General features: G+C 40.4%; 1 protein-coding gene across 2 annotated transcripts in view; it reads left to right on the forward strand.

The window, feature by feature from the left end:
* Positions 1-4,911: 4,911 nt before the first annotated feature.
* The window catches only part of GALNT9 (polypeptide N-acetylgalactosaminyltransferase 9), a 110,891-nt gene continuing 89,861 nt past the window's right edge, over positions 4,912-25,941 (forward strand). Inside the window, exons 1-2 of one of the 2 annotated variants that reach the window (XM_075568616.1) lie at positions 4,912-5,939; positions 23,823-24,003. In XM_075568616.1, coding sequence (XP_075424731.1) covers positions 5,699-5,939; positions 23,823-24,003 — 422 coding nt within the window. In that variant the 5' untranslated portion in view covers positions 4,912-5,698. The remainder of the gene's footprint in view (positions 5,940-23,822; positions 24,004-25,941) is intronic. The other variant, XM_075568617.1, reaches the window with a different exon arrangement.

The raw sequence follows: 25,941 nt of genomic DNA on the forward strand, positions 1-25,941 counted from the left end.
ATATTGAATAGAAAAAAATATATAAATATTTTTTTAAACGGTAGCTTGAACTGCAGCTTTAACATTTAAAGCCTTTGCTACACAGTATTGGTGGTAAGTCTGTGGTCGAGGAGTGTAAGGAAGCATGATCAACCTCGCCAACCTCGCACTATACTGCAGTCTTCTGTCACTTTCATTAACTTGGCATGTCAATTCCTTCCTCCGTGCAATCATTGCCCTACTTGGCATGGATCCTCAAACAAATACTACTTAGGAAAGTGGATAGCTTTCTGATGGCAATGCTCCATTCCTTCACATCCATTTGTTCTGCACAGAAAGCAGTGACTGATTGCCATATGTGGTTCTGAAAAAGAGAGCGTGTTCCCCCAATCGTTGGCAGCCTTACCTTGCTCTGCCTTAACCTTCCTATTACAAAATGAACCATTAAAGAATGTCAGAGCAAAGGGAAAGTGAATTGTGCATTCTCTGATGGCAGATGGCAGCTGTAATAGCAAATAGAATGCTTTTGAAATTGGCTGTTTTTTACACTGGCTTTTCTGACATTTGCTTTATTTATATTTTTTATCATATTGAAAAGCAGATGAAAGGTAGGGGGAAAAATAAAAACTTCACACACAGACTTTGCAATTACAGGCAACTTTACACCCAACTGTAAAAAATAGCTTTCATTTTGGGCAAGAAAATAATATTTTATATGCCTACGTAAGGAAGGTTTATAAAATAATCAGGTTTCACTGCGCTTTATCCACACATAATGAGCCCTTCTCTGTAACAGTGAATTATATTCAGCTCATAGAGTTTCCTCCCAGAAATCATTTCAAGTCCACACTGCTGAGAGCAGATAAATCTTGCAACTTGACTAACCACAAGGCATAGAAAAGTCATTCCTCACTAAAAATGTCAATGTCAAGTCGATTTCCTGAAACATGTCTATTTCTTTCAAGTTCCCTGTTGTTGTTCCAGAATAAATGGGATCTAAAAATCTCATTACTTTTATTGTTTAAAACTGGCGACGCTGGGTCAGGAGGTAACGCCATTGAGGTGATAGCACTTTTCTTAGAATATTTAATCTACTGTGACTTTGACATCATGGTCACTGTTTTTCCCTCAATGTTGCTTTATTCCGGCATAGGACACAGGGGCTGAATATGTAATCGCATGCTGTTGGTTAAACTTGTGTAGGAAAATAATTCTGCGCATGTATTGGCATACATGTAGTGTATAACTCAGTGGTGTTTTTGTATGGAAAAATGAACTCTGAGCAAAGGAAAATGTATCTTAATTTAAACTACAATAAATATTTTAGCTTTTAAATAAAGAAATGTGGTAGAAAAGCCCACACACACTCCTAGTTCATATTCCAGCAATGTTTCTAATAATTTCATACCACTTCTAATTTCCAAAACATATTGTATGAAGCTTCTTGATCCCTTAGAACAAAAAAATGCCAGAGCTTTAGGAAAATGTGGCAGAACTCAGATCTCCCACGCGAACAGCCCTGTCCATATTTGTGTACCTTGAATCCATCTTTATTATTTCACAGTTCTCATTGAAGCAATTAAATAGAATGCAGTTTGTGTGTAATATGTATAATAACATGAAAATAGAAAATGTTTTTGTAAAACTAATAATTGAGTCCGGTTAGAATTCTTCACAGATGCTGGAAATAAAAATATCACCTGTAAGCACATTCACATGTCTCAGACAGGTCTGCTTTTCCCCATTCTCTCTTAACATACAGTGCTTCCACTGCAGCCAGGCATTCTGGGAAATTACATGCAAATGAGCACACATTGTCACCTTTTGCTTCTAGTCCATGATCACAGATGCCAGAAGCCACCAGAACTGTAGCCTCAAAACACATGCATTTGAAATATGTTGTGTTGACATTGTACGATTGCACACTGTTTCCACTAAAAAGAAGTGTCCCAAAAATTAAGACTATTTTAGAATTTAAAGCAGCAATCCAGCCAATTTTTACAGGTTGTTTTTTATTTCCTACAATATTCAAACCAATGGGTCCTCCTAGCTGAAGACCGGTTTAGTTGCCGGTTTACATCCTGGATTTACAAGGATGGTGCCGGTAGTCATTCAAGAGGAAGTCGCAATATCGGCCCTGTGATGACGTTGCAGCTTCCTAATGGCAGCCATTTTTGTTTCCCATATCGGAGCTGAAACACTAGCAACTAAGATGATAAGTCCCTCAGAAACAGGAGGTTCCCCAGAGCTAAAATAGGTTTGGCACCAGAGGACCACTCCCCCACCCCCTGGTTCGATTCTGTAAATGAAATAAATATGGAAGAAAACAAACGAGTAGGCAGGATTGCTATTTTAATACGCCACGTAACTCTTAATTCACCACCTAGGAGAAAATTATTCACTCACAACATCTACTGCAGGGTGCTCAACTCCAGTCCTTAACGGACACCTACAGGTTAGATTCTAAGGATATCCCAGCTTCAGCACTGGTGGATAAATCAAAATGACTAAACCACTGATTGAGCCACCTGTCCAAAAGCAGGGATATCCTATAACCTGACCTGTTGGTGGCCCTTGAGGACTGGAGTTGTCCATCCCTGCATTAGTTTTCCCCCATGACACCATCAGATGGCTATGGACACTGATTTCTTACATATTGCATCATCTATGAATGTAGATGGGAAGCTGATATGAGCACTGTTTGTTTATGGCATGCACTCTGTGTGGCTTTTTACAATGTCATCAAAATAGAAAAACTGCGGCCAGTAATGGAATCCCAGATTAATGACATTTTAAGGGACAGTGTCAGAGCATGGTTTATGTATGAGAGAGTATTCCTACATGCCTGAACAAGATGTATGTAATCCAGGCACCATTTGAAAATAAAACAGGGCTATTTTCATTATTAAATGCACTGGCTCTTGGCTTCTTTTAATTAATGTCAAGATGGCCTTTAACAGTTTTTGTCAGCCAGAGTAACCTCACGGATAATGAAAGACCCTTTCCTGCTTAGCAAGATATATTGGAGCAGCAATGCTGTAGAACAGGGTTGGCAAACTCCAGTACTCAAGGGCCACCAACAGGCTAGGTTTTTAAGGATATCCCTGATTCAGCACAGGTGGCTAAGTCATTGACTGAGCCACTGATTGAGCCACCTGTGCTGAAGCAGGGATATCCTTAAAACCTGTCCTGTTGGTGGCCCTTGAGGACTGAAGTTGGCTACTCCTGCTGTACAGAGATTTCAGTCATACAACATCTCTACCGATGTGAGTTTTATTATTAATAACTTTCAAAGTATGACCCTGAACAACAGATATTATGGTACATGCAAAACATTCTGCTAATTTTGGAGCCCATATCTAATAGAACTAAAACACTGCCACAATTCTACACCAGTTTTTTTCCTTATTTAAGCTGTATTTTTCCTATAAATCATAAAATAAACATTTAATCACACAGGCCTAATTTCTATAATTTCTCTGAGATAAAACAGAAAAGTGATTTCTGGCAGCTAATAGAGGAAACATTCTAAAAAGGATCCTTAGGAATCACTGCAGAAAGCATGAAATGGTCCTTAAGAAGGTGCATCACCAAATACTTCATTTTTAGATCAAGGGCGAGGGGGGCTCATTTTGGGGTTAGTGGGAGAGGGGTCTGTTCTGCATTAAACCCTTTGTTTATATTGCAGAGCAATATGTGGCAGGCATTTCTGGCACCGAAAGGGTTAAAAAGGTAGCAAGGAAGGATGCAGATTTAAAAAAAATATTATAGGAAGCCGACATGACAATGATTTTAGCTGCCACCATTCTAGGTAAACCCTGAGAGAGAATTCCTTATAGAGGTAACCTTCTGTAACATTTGAACTGCTGTGGGGATTTTTGATTTGCCAAGTGAGCTGTTACTCTGCTATACCAACAAGAGTAGCCTTGCAAACTGCTTTTAGGAATGGATATGCGTACAAAACTAACATTGAGGTATCATCACATCTGGCAAGGTTAGCATTTCCTAATGTGCCATACTGCTACAATATATAAAAAAACACACTATTACCTTAGTGTTGCAAACATTCCACGCTTTCAACTGTTTGACTTTGCTAACATGCTAAGAACAACACATTATGAAATTGAGACTAAATCAAAATTGAATTCAAAGCACCTGTAATTGTGAGGATTAGCCAAGGCATAGTAATAATGCCAAAGTAATCATTTTGAATGTTAATCAGAAATTCTGACCAAACTCTTTAGCATATTTGAATAAAAAATGAAATCACCAATCACAGGGGATCAGTGTCATGTTACCAGAGGTTTGATTCTGGTTTCTGTTTTGTCTCAAATTGGACTTGAACAGCAATTCATTATAAATAGCTTATACAAATCGTGTACTTTTAATAATTATAATAATAATAATAATAATAATTTTATTAAAATATTGCCTGAAATGTTGAAATGAAAGCCTCTCTAAATACCTTCTGTCTGTGTCATTATGAGCTGATTTTGTCAATATACCATCACCCGCCTTCTCGGGTACTGCTAAAATAACACCCATATCACTGACCATGACCAAGAATGCTGACCACCTCTAGTATATACATTTAAATTATAATGGTAGGATTTTTTTTTCTATCAAAGCGTTAGATTGATCAGGTGATGAAAAGGCTAAAATCCACTACACAAAATCCTCAAAAGAGGCAAATTCCCTCCAGCTGACATCAGTAAAATACAAATTTAAATAACATAGCAGCCTTGGCAAGTGTTTTCTTGCATTTCTCAGAATTTAGGAGATTTTGAATAATTCCTTTTACGTCTCAGAATAAGGGGAAGCAGCAGAGAAGCAGAACCTCACAAGGTTTATTGCTGGGCTTATCCTTTGAATGTTGATGAGTATTTCTTTGAATACGTCACTTTGCACAGGCGCCCTGAGTTGGGACAAAGGCACACACACACACACACTCACTCAGTCACACACATACAAACAGACATCATATAGCACTGACTATACGGGCAACCAGAGAGTAATCATTTAATCCAGAATTGAAAGGGCTGTGTATCATCACATGCTGCCATGCAACTTCATCCCACATCTCAGCATATATGTTTTTAGCCCATTCGGAAATCTGAGAGCTGCTCCCATAACAGACACAGCTATGCATTTCCTAGCACACTGTATGCAGCCACCCGCCTAGCCTGGGACTTTGATGCTGGCTAACTGTCTCCATATAGGGGAGAATAGGAGCTGCGGGAGAAGGTGCTGAAAAGGACAGCTCCCGTCTGTCTCTCCCCTGTTCCAAGCAGCAGCAGCAGCAGCAGCAGCAGCAGCAGCAGCAGCACCGAGCAGGAGGAGACTGAGCGATGCCAGGGCTGTGGTGCTGAAAGAACAGCTCACATTTCTTGCGGAACTAATCATCATCTACAATAAGCCTGGTGCCCAGACCTACCTTCTTCATCTCTTTGTCTATTTCCCTGCTTAACCCCTAATGTCTGTGAGGATCAGAGATGCTCCAAAGCAACTGTCTTTACCTCCAGCGGCTGAAGCCTATTTCCAGTAGCTGTGAATGGCAGTGGCGCTGAAGGCTCGGCTCCCATTGTCCCCCATTCCTGTTGCCTCCCTCTGTGTGATATTGTATCTTGCTCCTTACTGCATGGGTTGCTCTGCCCGGGCTGGGTGTCAATGCTTGACCTCCTACGTTGGGATGCCCTGATGCTGGATCTCCACAGATTTCATGGCGGTGGCACGGAAAATCAAAACTTTGCTGACTGTGAACATCTTGGTGTTTGTGGGGATCATCCTGTTCTCCGTGTACTGCAGGATCCAGGACAGGTCCCAGGAGCTGGTGCAGATTGTGAGAAGTTCTGACCGCAGAGCGAGGAGCAGGAACACCAAGGTGGGAGCTCTGGTGGACCGGGAGTCTATTCTACAAAGACTGGACCACCTGGAAGAAGTAGTTTACAACCAGCTAAATGGTAAAAAGGTCTCTCGCTATATCACTGTGCAGATGGGAAAGGTAGCTCCAAATTATTAGATTATGGGTGGGTAGCCTTGTACAGCAAATCTTTTCACTGGGCGAGTTAAATAACAATATTTGTTGCACTGATACAGTACCGCTTCAGCAATAAATCCCTTCGCCACTCCAATTACAGGATCCATTGCTTTGCAATGAGCCCCAGGTCCTAAACCACCATTGTTACATCAAAATAGTAGATGCTGATTTATCTTTAATCTGATTTTCCTTCTTCATATAGTTAATGTATATATATGAGATTTATAATTAAGTATTATAACTATGTAACTTGGAGAACATACCCTTATGCTTATATTGAACACAAGCACATTATTTATTTGTATTGTGTAACAAAAAAATGTGTTTTCACAGTGGAAATGCACTTCATAATAATAAAAAACACGTCTCAAACTTGCATATACATTCACAGTTTGGCAAACTTACTACATACAGTATTAATGTCAAGCCCTATAGTGTGTCTGGGATTGCTGTTGGGGTGTGCCCTTCTGCAGTATACAGGATCAAAAAGGATAACATACAAACGCACATTCCCCTAGCATGTTGTCACCTTTACTCTTCAATTTACATATGACCAATGACCTTGGTCATGTGTCCTGTGCATGGTTCTGGACCAGAAATGGCCCAAATAGACTACATGGATATGATAGTGCCTGATAGATGTTACACTGCTTGTGGATGCTAAGGTGAAAGGTTTGGAGCAGAAAATGGGAGCAGGAAGTGATTAACCAAACCTTCCTCATCCCTACTGGACAAACACTATTTTCACTAAATCCTATTAACAATGTATAAACTTCCATAAAAAGAAGTGCATCGGAGCAGCAGCATTTCCTTTATGAATAGGGTTTAAAAACATTGGTAAAGGACAGTGCTTGCAAACAACTGTAAATAGGTTAGTGCTTCAATAATGTTGTGTGGGCTGTTCATTCACAATACTATTAAGAGGTGTTGGGTGTTAGAAATGTGTAGTTTTATAGGCTGGAGGGGAAGGGCTGCCATAAACAGATAATGTCCCGGCAGCCACCACACTTCTCCCATACCATGATGCAATTATAACAGTGTTGTAATGGATTTAATTTTTCCTCCAGCTAGAGATGAAGTCCTTCCCCCAAAAAGTTTTGAGAAACCTGCACAGACAATCAGAGAACAGAAAATATTCAGCACTCTGATTCGATTAGGTTTGACATACTGTATATTTAAAATTCATCATTTACTAATTGAATCACTATTCAGCAAAATAAACCCCAAAACAATACTTTCTATATTGGAAATAGTGACAATTGGTTTATATCCTCGAATATATATTAAATATACTAGCAAATATCTCCATAACAGCATACAAATAGAAATTAATTGTTACGGTGCCGAGGATAACATTTGTTAATTCAATGTAACAAAAATTAGTTTTTTTAAATATTGTGTATGGGATTGTACCTTTTTGATGATGATGATGATGATGAGTAGGAGGAGATACTGTACACAGCTTGCGGGTCATTCACCCATTAAGGCTCAAAAATTGGATTTCTGTTTCAGAGAGCATTGATTTATTGACATATTATGTGGTCTTACCAACTGTGCAGAAATGTTTACAGACCACAACTGTTCTATGCAAGTTTCCCTTTGAGTAAAGAAAGAACTCAATTCAAATTAATATGCACAGCAAATGAAAGAGGGAGGCGTTTATCATAGGGCAAAACAAGGCAAATGTATGAAAACTCCCTTGTGTCTCTGCAGCAGAATTTACTAATGATCTCCATAGTTTTCACATGCAATTGTTTGATAGTGTTCTGGTGGTTTCTGAACTCATTTTTACGTCTTTAAATTTCCAGATTAGATCTCTGAATAATTTAACACATTTTATTAGATCTAAACACCTTGAAAAACACTCAAGATAATGTCTCAGACAGCAATGCCTCCAAAAATATGAGATACAGTGTAGATACTCCTTGGAGTGACTGTGCACAGCTCCCCTCAGCTGTTTGTGATACTTAATCTTTTTGACCTCACATTTTTCCCTGATATGATATTTTGTAACAAATCACATCTTTACCATGAAGTGCACACAGATAAGTATACTGTTTTGAGCCCCATCATCATGTTATTGTAGTGATATATTCTTTGTCACTTAAAGAAGAGTTCTTTTTATATATATATATATATATATATATATATATATATATATATATATATCGTTCGTGGCGTTGCCAATATTTTCCCTGTAAATTCTGAAGAAGGACTTACTTACCTTTACATACATATATGAGAGATAATTATTTCTGCATAGACTGCTGATTGTTGCCTCATAATTTGTTTTGTAAATACATTTCACTGTTCACCTACAGTGTATGGTTTCTCCATTGCTATAATATCATTTATTTACATTACCTGTGTTCATTGAGTGCTGGGGAACACCTCGATATATATCACCTTGAAAAACACCTACAAACAACATGTTGGAAAAGCACACACTTTAATAATAATATTTCTAGAAACAATGGGGTTAATAGTGCCCTGAATGGCGCTATTGAAGTTTAATAGTTAATTCCCTCACAACTATTACAGGCATACCCCGGTTTAAGGACACTCACTTTAAGTACACTCGCGAGTAAGTACATCTCGCTCAATAGGCAAACTGCAGCTCACGCATGCGCCTGTCAGCACGTCCTGAACAGCAATACCGGCTCCCTACCTGTACCAAAGCTGTGAGCAAGCGGGGAGACTATAGAGCCTGTTACACATGCGTTATTTACATCAGTTATGCACGTATGTGACGATTGCAGTACAGTACGTGCATCGATAAGTGGGAAAAGGTAGTGCTTCACTTTAAGTACATTTTCGCTTTACATACATGCTCCGGTCCCATTGCGTACGTTAATGCGGGGTATGCCTGTACTAAGGTTGAGTGGGCACCACATTCTGTTGTCGTTATTCTTAACCCCCAATATCCACTATTCAATATGCGGTGAACCCGTCTTCCTCTTGCTCCGGAAGATTTCAGCCATATTTCAATAAGTGGAACTAAGTCGTCCTGAGCAGATATATTGAATAGGGGATATTTTTCTAGAATTTGTGAAAAGTACACAACTCTTTTTAATGTATGTGAGCACAAGGACGTTTCACGTGTTAGTACAGTATAGACAAATGACCTTCAAGAATACATCCCCATTTATATGAATCACTTCCACAGTCACAATTTTGATTTTGCTAATTAAGCACTATATGATGTTGAAGAGACTTGAACAAGTTTTGGTTTATGCAAGTGGCTGCCATGTTTTATGGATAAACATGGAATTTGTCAACATGAATGCACACGTCTAGCATGTGGATGTAAAATGCATTGGCTACTCCATAAACATGGCCTTGCCGGGTTTTCTGACTCCGAACGGTACAAGAAAGTACATTGTGTTTGGTGTGTGAAATTCTCTCTGTGCTCACTATGTGAGCTCTTATTCTGAGAGCCTGTCCCTTGCTCATACTTGATTTACATCTGAAACCAACATTTACCATAAGTTAAAATAATATTATTGGTAGCCAAAGGGTGACATCATTTCAGAAAGTCAAGGACAAAACATTGAACTAAAGCAGCAGTCTTTCAGAGACAGATGCAGTTTCACTTCTTCGCTCCTCAGGGACCCAACAAGGTTATTTACTGTAAAAGAATCATATGGTAATGTGATGGTGGCAATAGGATTTTTTTGCATTGATAAATCTGGTGCAGTGTTTTGCTCTTTTCTTGTCCTGGTTTTGAAGCTGGAACACCTTGATCCATATCCCCCAGTGACAAAGAAGTTTTTTTTTTATGTAATGATCTTTTGGCTGTTTGTATTTGCATTTATGTGTATGAATGATGTATCCAGCTTACTGTGAAGCGAGTAGATTTCTGTGGCTATAACACCGCCTCAGAAACCCAGTCGTTTATGTATTTAACAGGTTTGTTGCAGGTTATTTAACATGACTTTATTATAGGACCCATTTCCGTGTGAGATGGGCAGACACATTATTGGGGACAAGGGGAAGGGAGAGGTATTAAACACATTTTTTGCCCCTGTAAATACCAACGAGGAGCCAATTGCAAACATATTACAAAAAGGTGAAGCCACAGCCTCAACATTAGCTAACATTTGGTTAACTCAAAAGAAGTGCAAAGAAGGCTAGATAAAATTCAAGTAGAGAAAGCACCGACACCGATGGCATGCACCCAATGGTTCTAAAGAAGTTCAGTCACTGCCAGACCCTTATATATTATATAATAATGGGGAAGCTACTTGAAAGTATATTAACCCTCCAGGTGCCTTTGAAACATAGTTACAATGTAATGGGGTATGGCTCTCCAGGGGCCCAATGACTTAGTTGCCACCTCATTTTCTTCCTGCTTGTTTTTTTAGGGGACATCGCGATCTGCCCTCCTGGAGGGGGGGGGGGGGTACAGAACGCAATCTATAGGGAAGTTAAATGGAAAGAGGAAGACTCCTGCTTCCCTTCTGTTCCATTATCTGTGACAGAGCGATCCCGTGATCGCTTCAGAAAAGCAGTCACATGATCGCAAGTGCTGGATGGTTAAAGGTTACGGGATTATATTCAAGAAAACATAATGGATAAAAAAAATAGTATAGTAATGGTCAGCAAGGTTTAACGAAGCATAGGTCATGCCAAACTAACCTTATTGGCTTCTTTGAGGAGGTAATTAGGCATTTAGACAATGACAATGCTATTGATGTGGCCTACTTAGATTTTACAAAGGCTTTTGATACAGTGCCACCTAAATATATTGTACAAAATAAAAGCAATTGGTCTGGGTGAAAATAATTGCACCTGGATTGAAAACTGGGTGAAGGATAGACAACAGAGAGCTGTCATAAAATGAACCTTTTCAGGTTGGACTAAGATTGTAAGATTGCACCTTACTGGGACCCCTGATTTTTAAAGTTGTTTATAATTTGGAGGTTGGCATAGAGAGCAAAATCTCCATTGTTGCTGATGACAAAAATAATAATAATAAAAATAATAGCATGTTCTTGTATAGCGCTGCTAGTTTTACGTAGCGCTTTACAGAGACATTTTGCAGGCACAGGTCCCTGCCCCATGGAGCTTACAATCTATGTTTTTGGTGCCTGAGGCAGATAAGGTGACTTGCCCAAGGTCACAAGGAGCCTAAACCAGGAATTGAACCAGGTTCCCCTGCTTCAATCTTAGTGCCAGTCAGTGTCTTTACTCACTGAGCCACTCCTTCTCTAAAAGTGAGCAACTCCTTCTTACATACAAAAGTTTGTAAGATAGTAAAATCAGAGCAGGGTGTAATTTCTCTACAAAAGGACTTGGATAGACTGGAAGCTTGTGCAGCTAAATGGCAGATGAAGTTTATTACAGATAAATGTAGGTTATGCAAGAATAATAACGCTTATACAAACTAAATAGGACAAAATTAGGTCAATTCTTGATGGAGAAGGATTTTGGAGTGCTTGTAGACAGGAGGCTTAGCAATAGTGCTCAATGTCAGGCAGTGGTTGCAAAGGCAAATAGGAAATCATCTTGCATAAAAGAGGGTTTAGATGGAATGGAAGACAGCATCATTTTGTCAATGTATAAAGCCTGAGTAAAACCCCACCTTGAATATGGAGTACAGTTTTGTTAACCGCTCCATAAACAAGACATTATGGGACTGGAAAAAGTGCACATAACAGCCACCGAATTAAGAAAGGGGATGTCTGACATATGAGGAAAGGCTTTCCAAATTTAAATTGTTTCCGTTACAAAAGTGGTGACTTAGAGGGGATGTAATAATTATTTACAAATACAGTATATTCAAGGTCAATACATGGAACTTTCAAGGGAACTTTTAAGTCCATGGACAGTTCAAAGGACATGGGTTCATCCCTTGAGATTTAAGGAATGGCGATTTCACCACCAGCAAAAGTTCTTTACAGTAAGGGCAGTTACAATGTGGAGTTTAGTATCTGTGGAGACAGTGATAGATATCCTTTAAAAAAAAAAACAAAAAAAAACTTGAGACATATTTTTAGAAAGGATCGGCATGCAGCGATATACCAAATAAGTTAAACATTGCAAGGATGATAATCGAGGGAGGAATATGATGGCTGATTCCTGGAGTTAGAAATGAATAAATGTTTCCCCGTATAATACTGTGGCACTGGGGTTTTTGTTTGCCTTCCTCTGGATCAATACAAATATAGAATGAGTATCTCAGTCGATTAAATTTAACATAGGTTGAACACGAGGGACATATGTCTTTCTTCAACCTCATCTACTATGTAACTACGTTTATGTTGCACAATGCACACACTTGTATGCGAAAGGCAATACGATTAGCACCAGCAAACTGTACTAGATAAACACAAGCAAAGATTCCCACTACCCATGAGGCTCCTTCTTCACTAGCACCCCATTTATTTGTTCACTACTTAGTCCCAGTTCTTTGGCAGTGCCCATCTTCAGCAAACAGCTTAAACCGGCACCAAAAATCCTCTCCTAACACCAACACAGCCAGCTCAGCCAAAGCATTCACTAAGGGCTCTCAGCAAAAGTGTCACAGGCGTCTTCCGCAGATATTGTTTAGCTAATAGGGAAAGTTATCATGGTGTCAAAAAAGACAATAAACAGAATGATGGTCAATCCTAGGCATTAAAACTGCAGTGAGAAATAATTGCCCTTTTTCCCCCTTATCAGTTTTGCTGCTGACTGTTGCTAATAACTCATCAATTCGAGTGAAAAATGCTTGATTTCCCAAGCAGAGCACAACCTTTCACACCAAAAGCAATTGTAAGGTCAGAGGCATATTTGACTGTAATTGCCACTCCCCCCCCCTTTTCACTGTCTCTTTCCAGTAATATGCAGCACTCAATATAGCATGTAATTAGATGTAATTCAACAATGTGTGCAGCCTGACTTTCTTCTGCCTTATTATTATTGACAATTATTTAGAAGGCTCCAAAATTTAACAGTCGCGCAGTAAAACTTAGTGAGATGAAAGACTGCAACATATAAAATAACAGACAGACATGAAGCTTATAACTGTTCTGCACAATATTTAACCATTTCGGAGCGTCTGAACTTCGGCACTTTGAGGCCTATGTACTAGGCCGGGGGAAGGCCAACTCCAGTTCAAGGGCCACCAAGAAGTCAGGTTTTAAGGATATCCCTGCTTCAGCGCAGGTGGTGCAGTTGTTGACTGAGCTACTGATGAAGCCACCTGTGCTGATGCAGGAAAATCCTTAAAACCTGACCTGTTGGTGGCCCCTGTGGACTGGAGTTGCCCATCCCTGTACTAACCGTTGCAAATTCAATTTTTAGTGCAAAATTTACACAGGGATATGACAAATTTATATTGCAGTTGTGTGTCTATACCAACCTTATTTTTCCTACTGTGCGCCTTAAGCGTCAAAAATGGTACACTGGCGCAAACACACGGGATGTGCATGACGCAAATAAATTGTTGAACCTGCATCAAAATTGTCTAGCCAAGTTGAGCGTGGCATAAATCGTGCATCGTCTGTATATATTGTTAGCGCAGAATGAAGTTGCTAGGTATCAATAAAAAATGTATTTAATGCAGCCTGGGGGTTTCATTATATGATGAGCAAAATGTTATATACGACACTAATAATTTATACGTACCTATACTAGGTATAAATAACAAATACACATCATTCTGTTATTTTAATTGTATTAGTATTAGCAATCGTATTCAACATGATGCAATGCGTCAAACTTTGTTTCAAACAAGGAACTATTTGCATCATATGTAGAAGTCACATAACGACCTTCATACACAGCACACAGTTTAGGTCGACTTTCCAAAAACTAAAATGTTGACGTGCAAAAAATATGGAAATCGGATCTTGTTGCAGAAGCGCAGTTTGCTGCTCTCCTAACATACAAACTACGCTAAGGGCGGCCAAGGTGAGGGCAAATGTAAAGCTTTCATTGCTTTTACAATGCTTGCACACCCCTCATGCGGTGAAGGGGTTCAAATAGAAAGCAAAGGCTGGATACATCATCAAAAGAGCTTAAATTCTTCCAGTATGCACAGAAAAAAAGAACAGAACATCTCAAATATCTCCAGTAGAAATATAATTATATTTGGTACCATCAGCAAAAAAAAAAAAAAAAAAGAATTCTATCTGGCTTTCCAGATCATTAAGAAAACATTAAAAATAGCACGCTGGTCCAAATTACAATCTCTAGGGATCCTTTCCACGGCGTAAAACAACTGGAGCCTGTGCCACTTGCTAATACAGGAACACAAGCATTATATGGCATTTATATTTGAATTAACCGCTTGGCTGGACTTTGATGCACGGGTGCAATATTATAATGAAAGAAACGTAGGTTATGAGGAGCATCGGGGAGGCACAGGGCTGGTGCACAAAGAGGGACATTTAGTAGTTGCAGTTTTAAGCAGCTCTTAGCTGCATTGCAGGGCATTTGAATCCCATTTTGCAGCCCTAAGCTATTTAGATCAGTAAAGTTTATGCAATCCCTAAATCAGTGGCTCAGTCTTCATCTGAGATTGAGCCACCTGTGCTTAAGCAGGCTCATTGACTGAGCCACTCCTGTGCTGAAGCAGGGATATCCTGAAAACCTGGCCTGTTGGGGGGGGGGGGGGTGGTCTTCAGGACTGGTGTTGAGAACCCCTGCTACTGGTTCTGATCCATATCCCAAAGAGGGACCACCCCACTGCACCCTGGTTTGCGTTTAAGCAGCTGATCTTCTATGCACATTCTGTGTTTGCCGATTTGTGAGTTTTTCCTAAAATGTTGTACAGCTAGGAGCCCTGAGGATAGGAGTGAGAAACATATCTATATATAAGGCTGGAAGAAGATTTCTTGTGTAACCATCCATTGCTTTTACCCATATCTAAAGAACAGTGCAGCATAATAGGGTAATGAAAACAAGTTTCTCATTGAACCATTGTGGGGACATCGTCCGAATAACCGCCCCAGCTAAATCATGGAGAAAACTGGCTTTTGTAAAACTCATTAATACTACAAACTTTAGACAAGTTTTCTGGCAATATATTTGCACTGTTGAATTTCCATAGCATATCTTTGTGTGTCCCAGTTATAGTGATGGGTTTATGTCTGCTTCACTATATATGACTCTGTTTCCCTATATGGCCTAATTGTAATATATTATTCTTTAAGAGTCTTCCGGGCAAATGGTAACTCATCTTCTTAGCAGAGATTTGTGAAAGCATCATGATTTGCTTTGCAAAAACGTTAACACATCTTTTAAGCTCTTTACCTATTTGCTAAACTCATCAGCAAACCTGGTTACCCATTGAGTTTAAGCAAGGTTCTCAGGGCCTGTTACCCTAATAATGCCTCTGTCCACTCCAGATGTACAGCCAAGAGTTCATTTCAGAAATAATTATTCCAGCAATGAAATCCAACTATTACAGCAGTTATAAGGATAGCCACAGCCATCTTTACTGAGCAGTAGTAATATATTTTTTTTAAATCAACATTTCCCAAAGAATAGATAACAACTGAACACTTTGACAGCGCAGCATGCAATCAGAATCAAAAAAGATAAATGTGAATGCAATTTGCATGTAAGACACTACTTGTCGACAGCGAAAGTGGGATTGATGCTCTGGTCTTGGGCTTCTATTTAAGATTATTTCACAGATATCCTATGGACACAGGCAGCGTCAGGGACAGATGAGCAGATTGAGAATGGACGTCAAATTAAGGTTACTGTAATTCCTTCAGACACAAAGCATACAGATTGCCACCTTGGAGCAGATTAATTTGGTTTCATGTGGCTGCTAATGACTTCCTGATAGCATTACTTCTTAATTGTCATATCTTAAGAAAAAATGGAAACTCCCCCCGGAAGATTTGGCAACATGTGAAGTGATACATTTAGTCAATGACAAGGAAGCAAATGCAGATATCATGGGGATTGGATGGGATGACGATGAGGACAATCATTAGGAATAAGTTTGTAAAGACAAGCAGAAGCAGAGAGAGACTGGGAGCACATGCTAGTGGTAAAGGAGTTAGTCTCAGTTAAACCAGTTGTAATGAACTGAAATGCTAATACCATTATTTCCTTTTCCTCTTGGAAGAAACCACAGAGGACATGCAATTAATATCCCAACCCTACAGGTATGTCCTATCCCAACCCTACAGGTATGTCCTATCCCAACCCTACAGGTATGTTCTATCCCAACCCTACAGGTATGTCCTATCCCAACCCTACAGGTATGTCTTATTCCAACCCTACAGGTATGTCCTATCCCAACCCTAAGGTATGTCATATCACAACCCTACAGATATGTCCTATCCCAACCCTACAGGTATGTCCTATCCCAACCCTACAGGTATGTCCTATCCCAACCCTACAGGTATGTTCTATCCCAACCCTACAGGTATGTCCTATCCCAACCCTACAGGTATGTCTTATTCCAACCCTACAGGTATGTCCTATCCCAACCCTAAGGTATGTCATATCACAACCCTACAGATATGTCCTATCCCAACCCTACAGGTATGTCCTATCCCAACCCTACAGGTATGTCCTATCCCAACCCTACAGGTATGTCCTATCCCAACCCTACAGGTATGTCCTATCCCAACCCTACAGGTATGTCATATCCCAACCCTACAGGTATGTCCTATCCCAACCCTACAGGTATGTCCTATCCCAACCCTACAGGTAAGTCATATCCCAACCCTACAGGTAAGTCCTATCCCAACCCTACAGGTATGTCCTATCCCAACCCTACAGATATGTCCTATCCAAACCCTACAGGTATGTCCTATCCAAACCCTACAGGTATGTCCTATCCCAACCCTACAGGTATGTAGAATCAATACCAGAGAAATAGGATTGCAGAGAGCATTGTGATAAACAAACACACACTGGTTAAAATCTAATATTTGGGGGAGAGCTCATTGGCAACATACATTTTCTGAAATATCTCCAACTCCTAATTCAAACTACTGTAGTACTCAACATGAAAATGTTCTCCATTATTGGCTGTTGCATGGTGTTAGACTGGGGGTCCAGGATATTTTTTTCAGAAGGTGTTAGAAGATCATATGGATACATAAACTGTTGCTTAATTTATTTATTTACAATGCTGAATGTTCATGTTCTACTCGCTTGGGATATTTAAACTACACCAAACCTCATCATTCATATTTGTCTATAGTTCTTCTGTCTCCTATGGACTTTGGGAGAAGGAGTAGTCTTGACTTAATGTCACTTGGATCCCAAATGGGAGACAGGGGTTAAATTCCCAGTAGCAGCTTTATGCAACCTAGGAATATTATCAGTTATATTAAAGTTAAAAGCTCAATATGATAGGGATAATTTATACAAGATCTGGCAGTGCCATATAGAATGTCAGCGCACTAAGAATTCAAAGGAACATCTTGTACCCTAGGGTCAAAATGATTTAAAAATAATTGAAGCATATATGTAAAAATAAAAAAAAACCATGATTAAAGTACTAGCTCCATGCATACCCCCCACTACACCGGGCACCTCTATTTATCTCACAGTCAAAAGAGGCACTTGTGCTTTGCTGTAGTAGGGTCGCCAAAGCAGACTTACATACATCCCTGGATCAACAGACACTAAAAGGAGATCATCACTTACAAATGCTGCCCACTAATAAAATTGTTGCACCCGCCTTGCAATGTCATTCAAATTACATATGGAAGTGCTTAATCAATGCACTATAAGAAATTCCCAGGAGTGTTGATTTCTAAAGAGGCATTAGATACGTTCCCATCCCAATGAAACAAAGGATTGATTCTTGGAAGCAGAAGATGAAAGGGATATAGCGGTGAACACGCGTCTGCTGCTTAGCCCTGGATATAATCAGTGCCTACAAGAAATAAACCAGCCTCCTAATGATGTACCAGGTGCTGCCAGAGAGATATCATGTTCAGGAGCCCATAACAATTGATTATCTCTCTGCTTTCTGGAAAGCAATGTCAGTTAAAACAGAAATCCAAGTTTCAAGAGCACCTTCATAAGCAAACAGCAATACACACTGGTACTGCACGCTCCCACTGTCTAAAGGTTTGTCATCTCAGACCCCTCCCATAATTACTACAGCTACTTTGCTACAATGGCCAGTCATAACTTCCTCTGCTTTGTACTCTCATGCTAGGCATCAATGCATGTGAAACCCAGTCAGGGATAAGCCCTACACACAACATGGCAGACCCGGGCAGTGTTTCAAGACTATTTTATGTTACATAATTAAGTAGGATGAAGGAAGCACTTTTGGGAACACTGTATAGGAGAGCTCCTTAACTGGTGGCCTGCAGGACAAATTACCTCTGCCTTGATACTGTACAGTATGTCTCTTGGACTTTATGCTTCTGCTAATTTCAATCCAGTTGCTTAGGCAGCTAAATGCAGCTTTTCACACTGAAACTCACATGTAACTTAAGGTAATGGAAATGTATATAGGGCAGATGTTATAAATGCTTGCGAAATGTTAAAATAGAATAATTTATAAAGTCTGTCAATGCATCAAAAATCAAATGACAATATGCGTGTGGCCCTACTACTCCTGATTTGTCAGACCTGGCTCTGTAAACAATTACACTGAGTTTGAATCAGGGGAACCTGGTTCAATTCCTGGTGTCAGATGGTTGTGACCCTGGGCAGTTCCTTGTGACCTTGGGCAGGTCACTTTTTAACTCTCTGTGCTTCAGGCACCAAAAACTGAAACAAACCTATGTGCTGCGTACCACGCCCTATACTATAATTGTGAAATGCGTTGTGTCCCATTGGGAGAAAAGTGCTATATGAAATAAAGTTTTTGCTGTTGTTGTTAGGAAGCTGCAGAATGGAAAGCCCTGGGAAAACGATAAATGATAACAATCTCCAAATCATGGCTAGCTTTTTATAGAGGTTTTCTGGTGCCAGTATATGGGCTTATGTCAGTTGAGTTGAGAGGTCTTTGCAGTGTAGGCATATGTCCACTATAAATTATATTGGGCTCTCCTCAATTGCCACAGTGATGTGGATATAATTAAATTAAAGGTGCATTTGCAGCTCATCTTTACAAAGCGTACAGTACTGCTTTAAAGTTGCAGTTCAGGCAATATCCTGCATGTGTGTTTTTTTTAATAAATCAGTTCTGTAGTAAGAAAAAATACTTTTAGCATTTTCTGTTTAAAAAACAAACAAATTTGAAAGACCAATTTTCTTGTATTCTATTTTAACAAGCATGCTTGTTCCTATAGCAACGATTTACATTCCCCATATTTAAAGATGTCGCCAAACTTTGCCTATCAATAGACGGAGAACGAATTGACCGGCAGCTATGCAGTTCTTTAGGTAATTAGAGATTGCCCACATGAAACTATTGAAGTAAAAAAATAAATAAAAAAAAAAAAAAAAGACTGAACTGCAGCTTTAATGCCCTAAAGGCTACTCCAGTGGGAATATTGAGTCTCTCCAAACTGCCGTAAGAGACATGACTAGAGAGAAACAGATAGACATGGAAAGATGGAAGGACAGAGAGCGAGAGCAGGTGGGAGAGAAAGAACAACTGTATAATAAAGGTAAGAAGATTGAGGGGGAAGAGAAACAGCAGCATAAAAGAAGAGAGGAAAGAATAAAAAAAGATGGGAGAGCGAGAGAGGCAGAGAAAGCGAGAAAACAAATATTTATTAAAGAGGAGTTCGAAAAACAAATCTTGTCTAGCCTACATTGATACTCAGGATGAGTTGTGACTGTGAAGCCAAATAAGTAATAAGGGACATACTGAAGTAATAAGACTATGCATGCTTTGCATTTGTAGAGGATTGTGGCACATCTGGGCTGGAGTTAAGGAAGAAGGCTGGATGCCAACCCAGCATGAGGAAAAGCCAACTTTCTGAAGATGTTGGACCGCATTGGCTTATTTACTTGGCTGAGATGGAATGAGGCTGGAGTCATGGTTTAAAATACCCTGAAAATGAGTTAATATCTGTTCTTAGGCTGCTGCACTGTCTTATCTGCATTGTAAGCCTCTATGGCTGCAAAGGGGTTATATTTTGCAACAGATTTGGCAATCAATACTTGCAATAGTCGTAAATTCCATAGTTTCATATTGTTAGAAGCTTTCAGTAAACAATGGATTTCTTTTGATCAATTGGAATTCTTTTTTTGCAGTCTGCTAATCACTGCAGACATTTCTGTATCAATTTGGTGCTGGCATGCTGGTAAATCAAATGTCGGGGAGTGCTCGGTCCATAAAGAGGAATTGCAATGGATCTTTGTTATATCACCTTGATAATATTTCCCAATTAAACAAACCAGGCTGTTTTGCCTCTCATGATTATCGCCAAAACCATACCATGTTCCAACAGTGAAAAATGCAGAAACGTGTTAAAGAAACAGGGCATAGATGAACAAAGATAATTATGTTTCTATGACTGAAATAAAATAGTTTATAGTCTGTAATAATTCAGTGCAGAGCAATGCATGGCGGACGTATTCAAAGAGAGAAATGGAAAACATTGAATTGTATGTTCGAGACCCCTCAACCCTGAAGATAAATATAGTACAATACAAAAAAAAGAACGAGTAGGTCTTTACCTTACAAATAGCCCAAACATTCCTCTTTATAGAACAACCAATAAATACAAATGACAACCCTAATGCAAGTAATGTTCTTTAACCCCGTTCAAACACTAAAAGAGAAACTTCTTCTGTGAGTCTGGACATTCCTGCCGGTGATTGTGGGTTCAAGGAATCAGAAATAACAACAAAATCAACATTTCAGGCACGGTGAACCCTATTTCAGGCACGGTGAACCCTATTTCATGCACGGTGAACCCTATTTCAGGCACGGTGAACCATATTTCAGGCACGGTGAACCCTATTTCAGGCACGGTGAACCATATTTCAGGCACGGTGAACCATATTTCAGGCACGGTGAACCATATTTCAGGCACGGTGAACCATATTTCAGGCACGGTGAATCATATTTCAGGCACGGTGAACCATATTTTAGGCACGGTGAACCATATTTCAGGCACGGTGAACCATATTTCAGGCACGGTGAATCATATTTCAGGCACGGTGAACCATATTTTAGGCACGGTGAACCATATTTTAGGCACGGTGAACCATATTTCAGGCACGGTGAATCATATTTCAGGCACGGTGAACCATATTTCAGGCACGGTGAACCATATTTCAGGCACGGTGAACCATATTTCAGGCACGGTGAACCATATTTTAGGCACGGTGAACCATATTTCAGGCACGGTGAACCATATTTCAGGCACGGTGAACCATATTTTAGGCACGGTGAACCATATTTCAGGTACGGTGAAAGTCTGCAGCAGGTGTGGCCAACTCCAGTCCCCAAGAGCCACCAACTGGCCAGGTTTTGGGGATGTCCCTGCTTCTGCACAGGTAGCTCAATCAGTGGCTTAGTCATTCTGACGGAGCCACTGACTGAGCCACCTGTGCTGATGCAGGAATATCCCCAAAACCTGTCCTGTTGGTGGCTTTGAGGACTGGAGTTGGCCGCCCCTGGTCTGCAGATTTCAGTTACATTAAGTCTTATTAATTAGTGAAGCAAAAGTTAGCACTGTATAGGGGGGGGGCGGGGGGGGGCTCACATTTACTATACAATGCCCCATGTTCACTTTCAGCGAAGATTAAAAAAAAGAAGTCCCCTCTAACCAGCCATGCTGCTTTAAAGAGAGGAAGCTGTACCGTTCCTGATCATCTGGTTGGTTTTGAGCAGTGATTAGGAGGCAGATGCGGTTTCAGGTGCGTGAGCACGCTGTGCACACAATGGAAGGATGGCTGCAGAAAAGGTAACTGCTGGTAACTGTCTCTTCATTGACACAAATCTGTGCTAGGCAATCAGCTGGTAACGAGGAAAGGTCAGAGCACTGATGTATGTAGGAATGAAGCGCCCACAGCGCTTTACAAAAGATACAATACTGTACAGGGGATTGTAATACAATAAGCGCAACAAACAAAATCAGACAATATTAAATGAAATCCCTGCCCCAAAGAGCTTACAATCTAAGTGCTATGTTGGGAGACTTACAGAGACAGCAGGTGAGGGAATAAGTGCAGTAGATGGCAGTGGTTGGCCACAATGGTTGGTAGGAGTGACTGTGGGTGTGGGACAGTAGCCATGAGTCCAGCGTATTGGGATGCTTCATTTAAGAGGTGAGTTTTAAAGTTTTATTTAAAGGTGGGGAGAGAGGGTGCTTGGAGTATACTGAGAGTGAGGGAGTCCCACAGGTAGAGGGGCAGTGAGGCACAAAGGTTTAAGGTGAGAGAGAGCAGTAGAGGGTGGAAAAGAGACGTTATGGGTAAAGCACAGAGAGCGCACTGATACATGCTGCAGGACCCCTGAGTAACAGTGTAACCAACTGCAGCCAAAAACAATGATAAGAATACCATTAATAAAATGTGTTTGACAAATACAAACATGCTGTAAAGTCAATTGCCTTACTTTTTCTTCTATTACCTCTAACTAGCTAGAACAATAGGTCATGCCCTGAAGCTGGAGGGTGACAGGCTAAGGGGAAATGGTAGGAAGTACTTCTTGACTTAAAGGGTGGTGGATTTAGGGAATCGCCTCCCAGCAGAAGTGGCTGGGGATAATATAGTTAGGAAACTCAAAAATTCTTGGGATAGACATAAGGATGAATCCTAAATATGGACAGAAGCCCCAAGGATCACAGAGGGCCTGAGGTTTTCCAGCAGATAGGAACATTGGCATATTGGGCAGACCAAGTGATTTTTATTTGCTGTCCATTGCTATGTTGCTATAAATGGCCACTCCGCATTTTCCATTGCTGACGGAATGCTCGTCTCTCCATCAGCACTGCAGGAAGAGCAGCTTCCAATTCACCGCGAAGTCACATGCATCAACAGCAAGAGGCAATATGCCACGTTCTTTAAGAAATTGCAGCACTTTTGGTGTCAACCATCCCAAAAACGGGGACAGGTTTGACACAGAAATTGACTCAAAGTGGCCCCTTTTCCAACATTGTAATGCTTGTTCCTTCCTTTGTGCTCATAGATCAGTTTAATGCACAATGTCAGACTACATGTGGCTTAGTCTATTCGAAGCCTTCTTCACACACTCGCATCCATTCTTTACTGGATCTGAGAAGCGGTAGAGTGAAACATTGAACATATTGTATTTTCTGCGCTGTGTCCCATTAGCTTAATAAGCCCATGTGAAACCTTTGATAAACAGAGCAACCTTTCATTAAAAGAAATCCATTTTTACTTTTCCGTCTCCCTACGGGCGCCGATTTTCAGCTTCTTAGAAATTCGCTGGTTGTAAAGTGATACATCAGCAAATTGGAAGGCGACAGCATCAATAGCTTGAATGACATAGTGACAAACTGTGTGATTTTTCCCCATTTGACACATTCTTTCTGTACCTTTATGATCCGTGCCACTGTGTGTTTATTTGGACAATTCACCCACTATGAAAACAGGTCAAACTAGTGGAGGATTCCCGGGTGTAGGTTGTTATTGGCAATGGTTACATGGGGCAGTATCACAGAGGCTTGTCTTTTTTGTATTATTTTATCTTTTGCGCCCATTGTACTGCGCTGTGGAATACGTCGGCATGTCAAAGTAGCAACATTGTTGTTGCAGGAAGCATCTTCAATTCTAACTCACTCATTCATTACTAGATGCAAATGCATTTATATTTTTAATTTAAAAGTTAAATAAATATCTTATTACAAGATACAAACATGTGTGTGTGTGTGTGTGTATATAATCATGAAACCTAAAAGTCTACAATGGATTTTCTTACTGGACATGTGTGTAATAACGGTATTATCTCTTCTTCTAGGCTTAGCCAAGCCCATGGGACTTGTAGAGGGACCAGGGGGTATCGGACAAGGCGGTTTGGCTGCTACTTTGAGAGATGACAGCCACGAAACAGAAACCAAGTACGAGGAGTATGGTTATAATGCCCAGCTCAGTGACCGGATTTCACTGGACAGATCTATTCCCGATTACAGGCCCAAAAAGTAAGTAGCACAAACCTCTATGTGGGGCTTTCAATACATTCTGAGCCTTTGTGATAGGGCAGGGATGGCCAACTCCTGCCCTTAAGGGCCACCAACAGGTCAAGTTTTAAAGATACCCCTGCTTCAGCACAGGTGGCTCAATCAGTCCATGCTTCAGCACAGGTGGCTCATTCATTGATTAGTGGGAATCTTAGGAATCCTCACGATCATGACACGCTAAGCAGAGAGTTGTGGGCACAATTTTGTGTTTGACAAAACAGAACCCTTGAAGAGGAAACCTGTGTGGCTTCTAAAGCTTTGTACACTATCGGAGATTGCCGAAAAAGTCAAAATCCTTTGACTACCAGCGATCGCGAATCGCTCCATCGCTTTGCAGCGCCGTTGCGGTAGCACCCACTATGGGCACCCACGACGGACTGTCTGTACTTGTTACGGCACAGTACGAGGTCGCAGTCGCCGTCACCGTAGCCAGCATTATAAGCGCAGCATTAGGCTTCTAGGGCTTCTTCTGGTGGAAAAATATTTCACCAGTGTGGCTCTCACTAGTACCAACATTATTGCACCCTGTGCTACAAACCTAGTTTATAGCCTCATCAATATATTTCATGAAGGCAAATATATTGTCTTTTACTTTTTGATTGAAAGAAAGAATAAAAGTTAAAAAAAAAAAAAAACATGCATGGAATACAATATGACACTGTAATATTTCGAGTTATTCTGCATCTATAACTCATATAGTAAAAGATTAAATATATTTTGACTGATGCGTCAGATGTCTCGATTAATTAAAGATTAAAGAAAAGGGTCTCTGGTAACTTATGGAAAGAATACATCCTACAGCAAGATGGTGCTACTTACATGCCCATGATGTTCACGATAGATACACTTAGGGCAGGGGTTCTCATCTCCAGTCCTCAAGACCCCCCCGCCCCCCCTCAACAGCTTCAGCACACGTGGCTCAGTCAAAGAAATCCTTAAAACCTGACCTGTTGGGGGTCTGGGGTCTGGAGTGGAGAACCCCTGACATAGGGGCTTATTCTACATCTGCCGAGGCAGCCGATTGGTCGCTTCGACTAATATAGAATAAGCTCGTTAGCTCCTTAGATGGAACAATATTTGGAGAACTATAAGTTCATATCATTTAGAGAAGAAAAAGCCAACCAGAATAGATGTGTTACCCTACCTACTAAGAGAATAGGTGCTGGGACAACCGAACACACAGCAATTCCTTAGGGCTAAGTGAAAGTAAAAGGACTCAAAGCCGTAATGGGTATTCGTTTTTCTTATTTATCTTACTAATGTTCTGTTAAATACCATTGAGGATCTAAACTGGCACCCAAGCCACGTCAGTCCCCTGGAGTGAGTGCTGGAAGCTACCTAATATTTTCCTGTTGGCACCTGCAACTGGACATCACCCACTCTGGATACAATATAATGTATATGATAATCTAACAGAAGGTGTCCTTCAAGGAATCCACCACATTTAAGAAACTGCCGCCCTCCACTATTAAAAACTGCCAGTACAGCACAAGCCTTCTGGTGCCTTTTACAAAGCCAGAGATTCCCCAGCTTCCTGTGTAAGCCCTTACCCTGCATGTTCTCACTTTTGGATGACCTGGCCAGATATGCATAGCGAGAAAAAAGACAAGTGCTGATGCTGCCTTTGCAGAAATCTCTCTAGCTTTTAGCTGCTGCTATTGGAATTTCAGAGCTACGGTACATCCCTCCTGGCTGTGACTATTTCGCTGCCAGCAATGCATTACATTACCATAACCAAAATATGCACATCCCTCTAGCAGCACGTGTGTTAATTTGTCATTCACTCATTGTACAAGTACTAATTCACATGGCTTTACTTGAATATCACTGGTGTTAGCTATTTTCTGTATAAAAACACAAGTTATCTTTCGCCTTTTTCCCCTCCATTGGATTCGTTAT

The sequence above is a fragment of the Ascaphus truei genome, chromosome 13, assembly GCF_040206685.1.
Source record: "Ascaphus truei isolate aAscTru1 chromosome 13, aAscTru1.hap1, whole genome shotgun sequence".
NCBI classification, from domain to species: domain Eukaryota; kingdom Metazoa; phylum Chordata; class Amphibia; order Anura; family Ascaphidae; genus Ascaphus; species Ascaphus truei.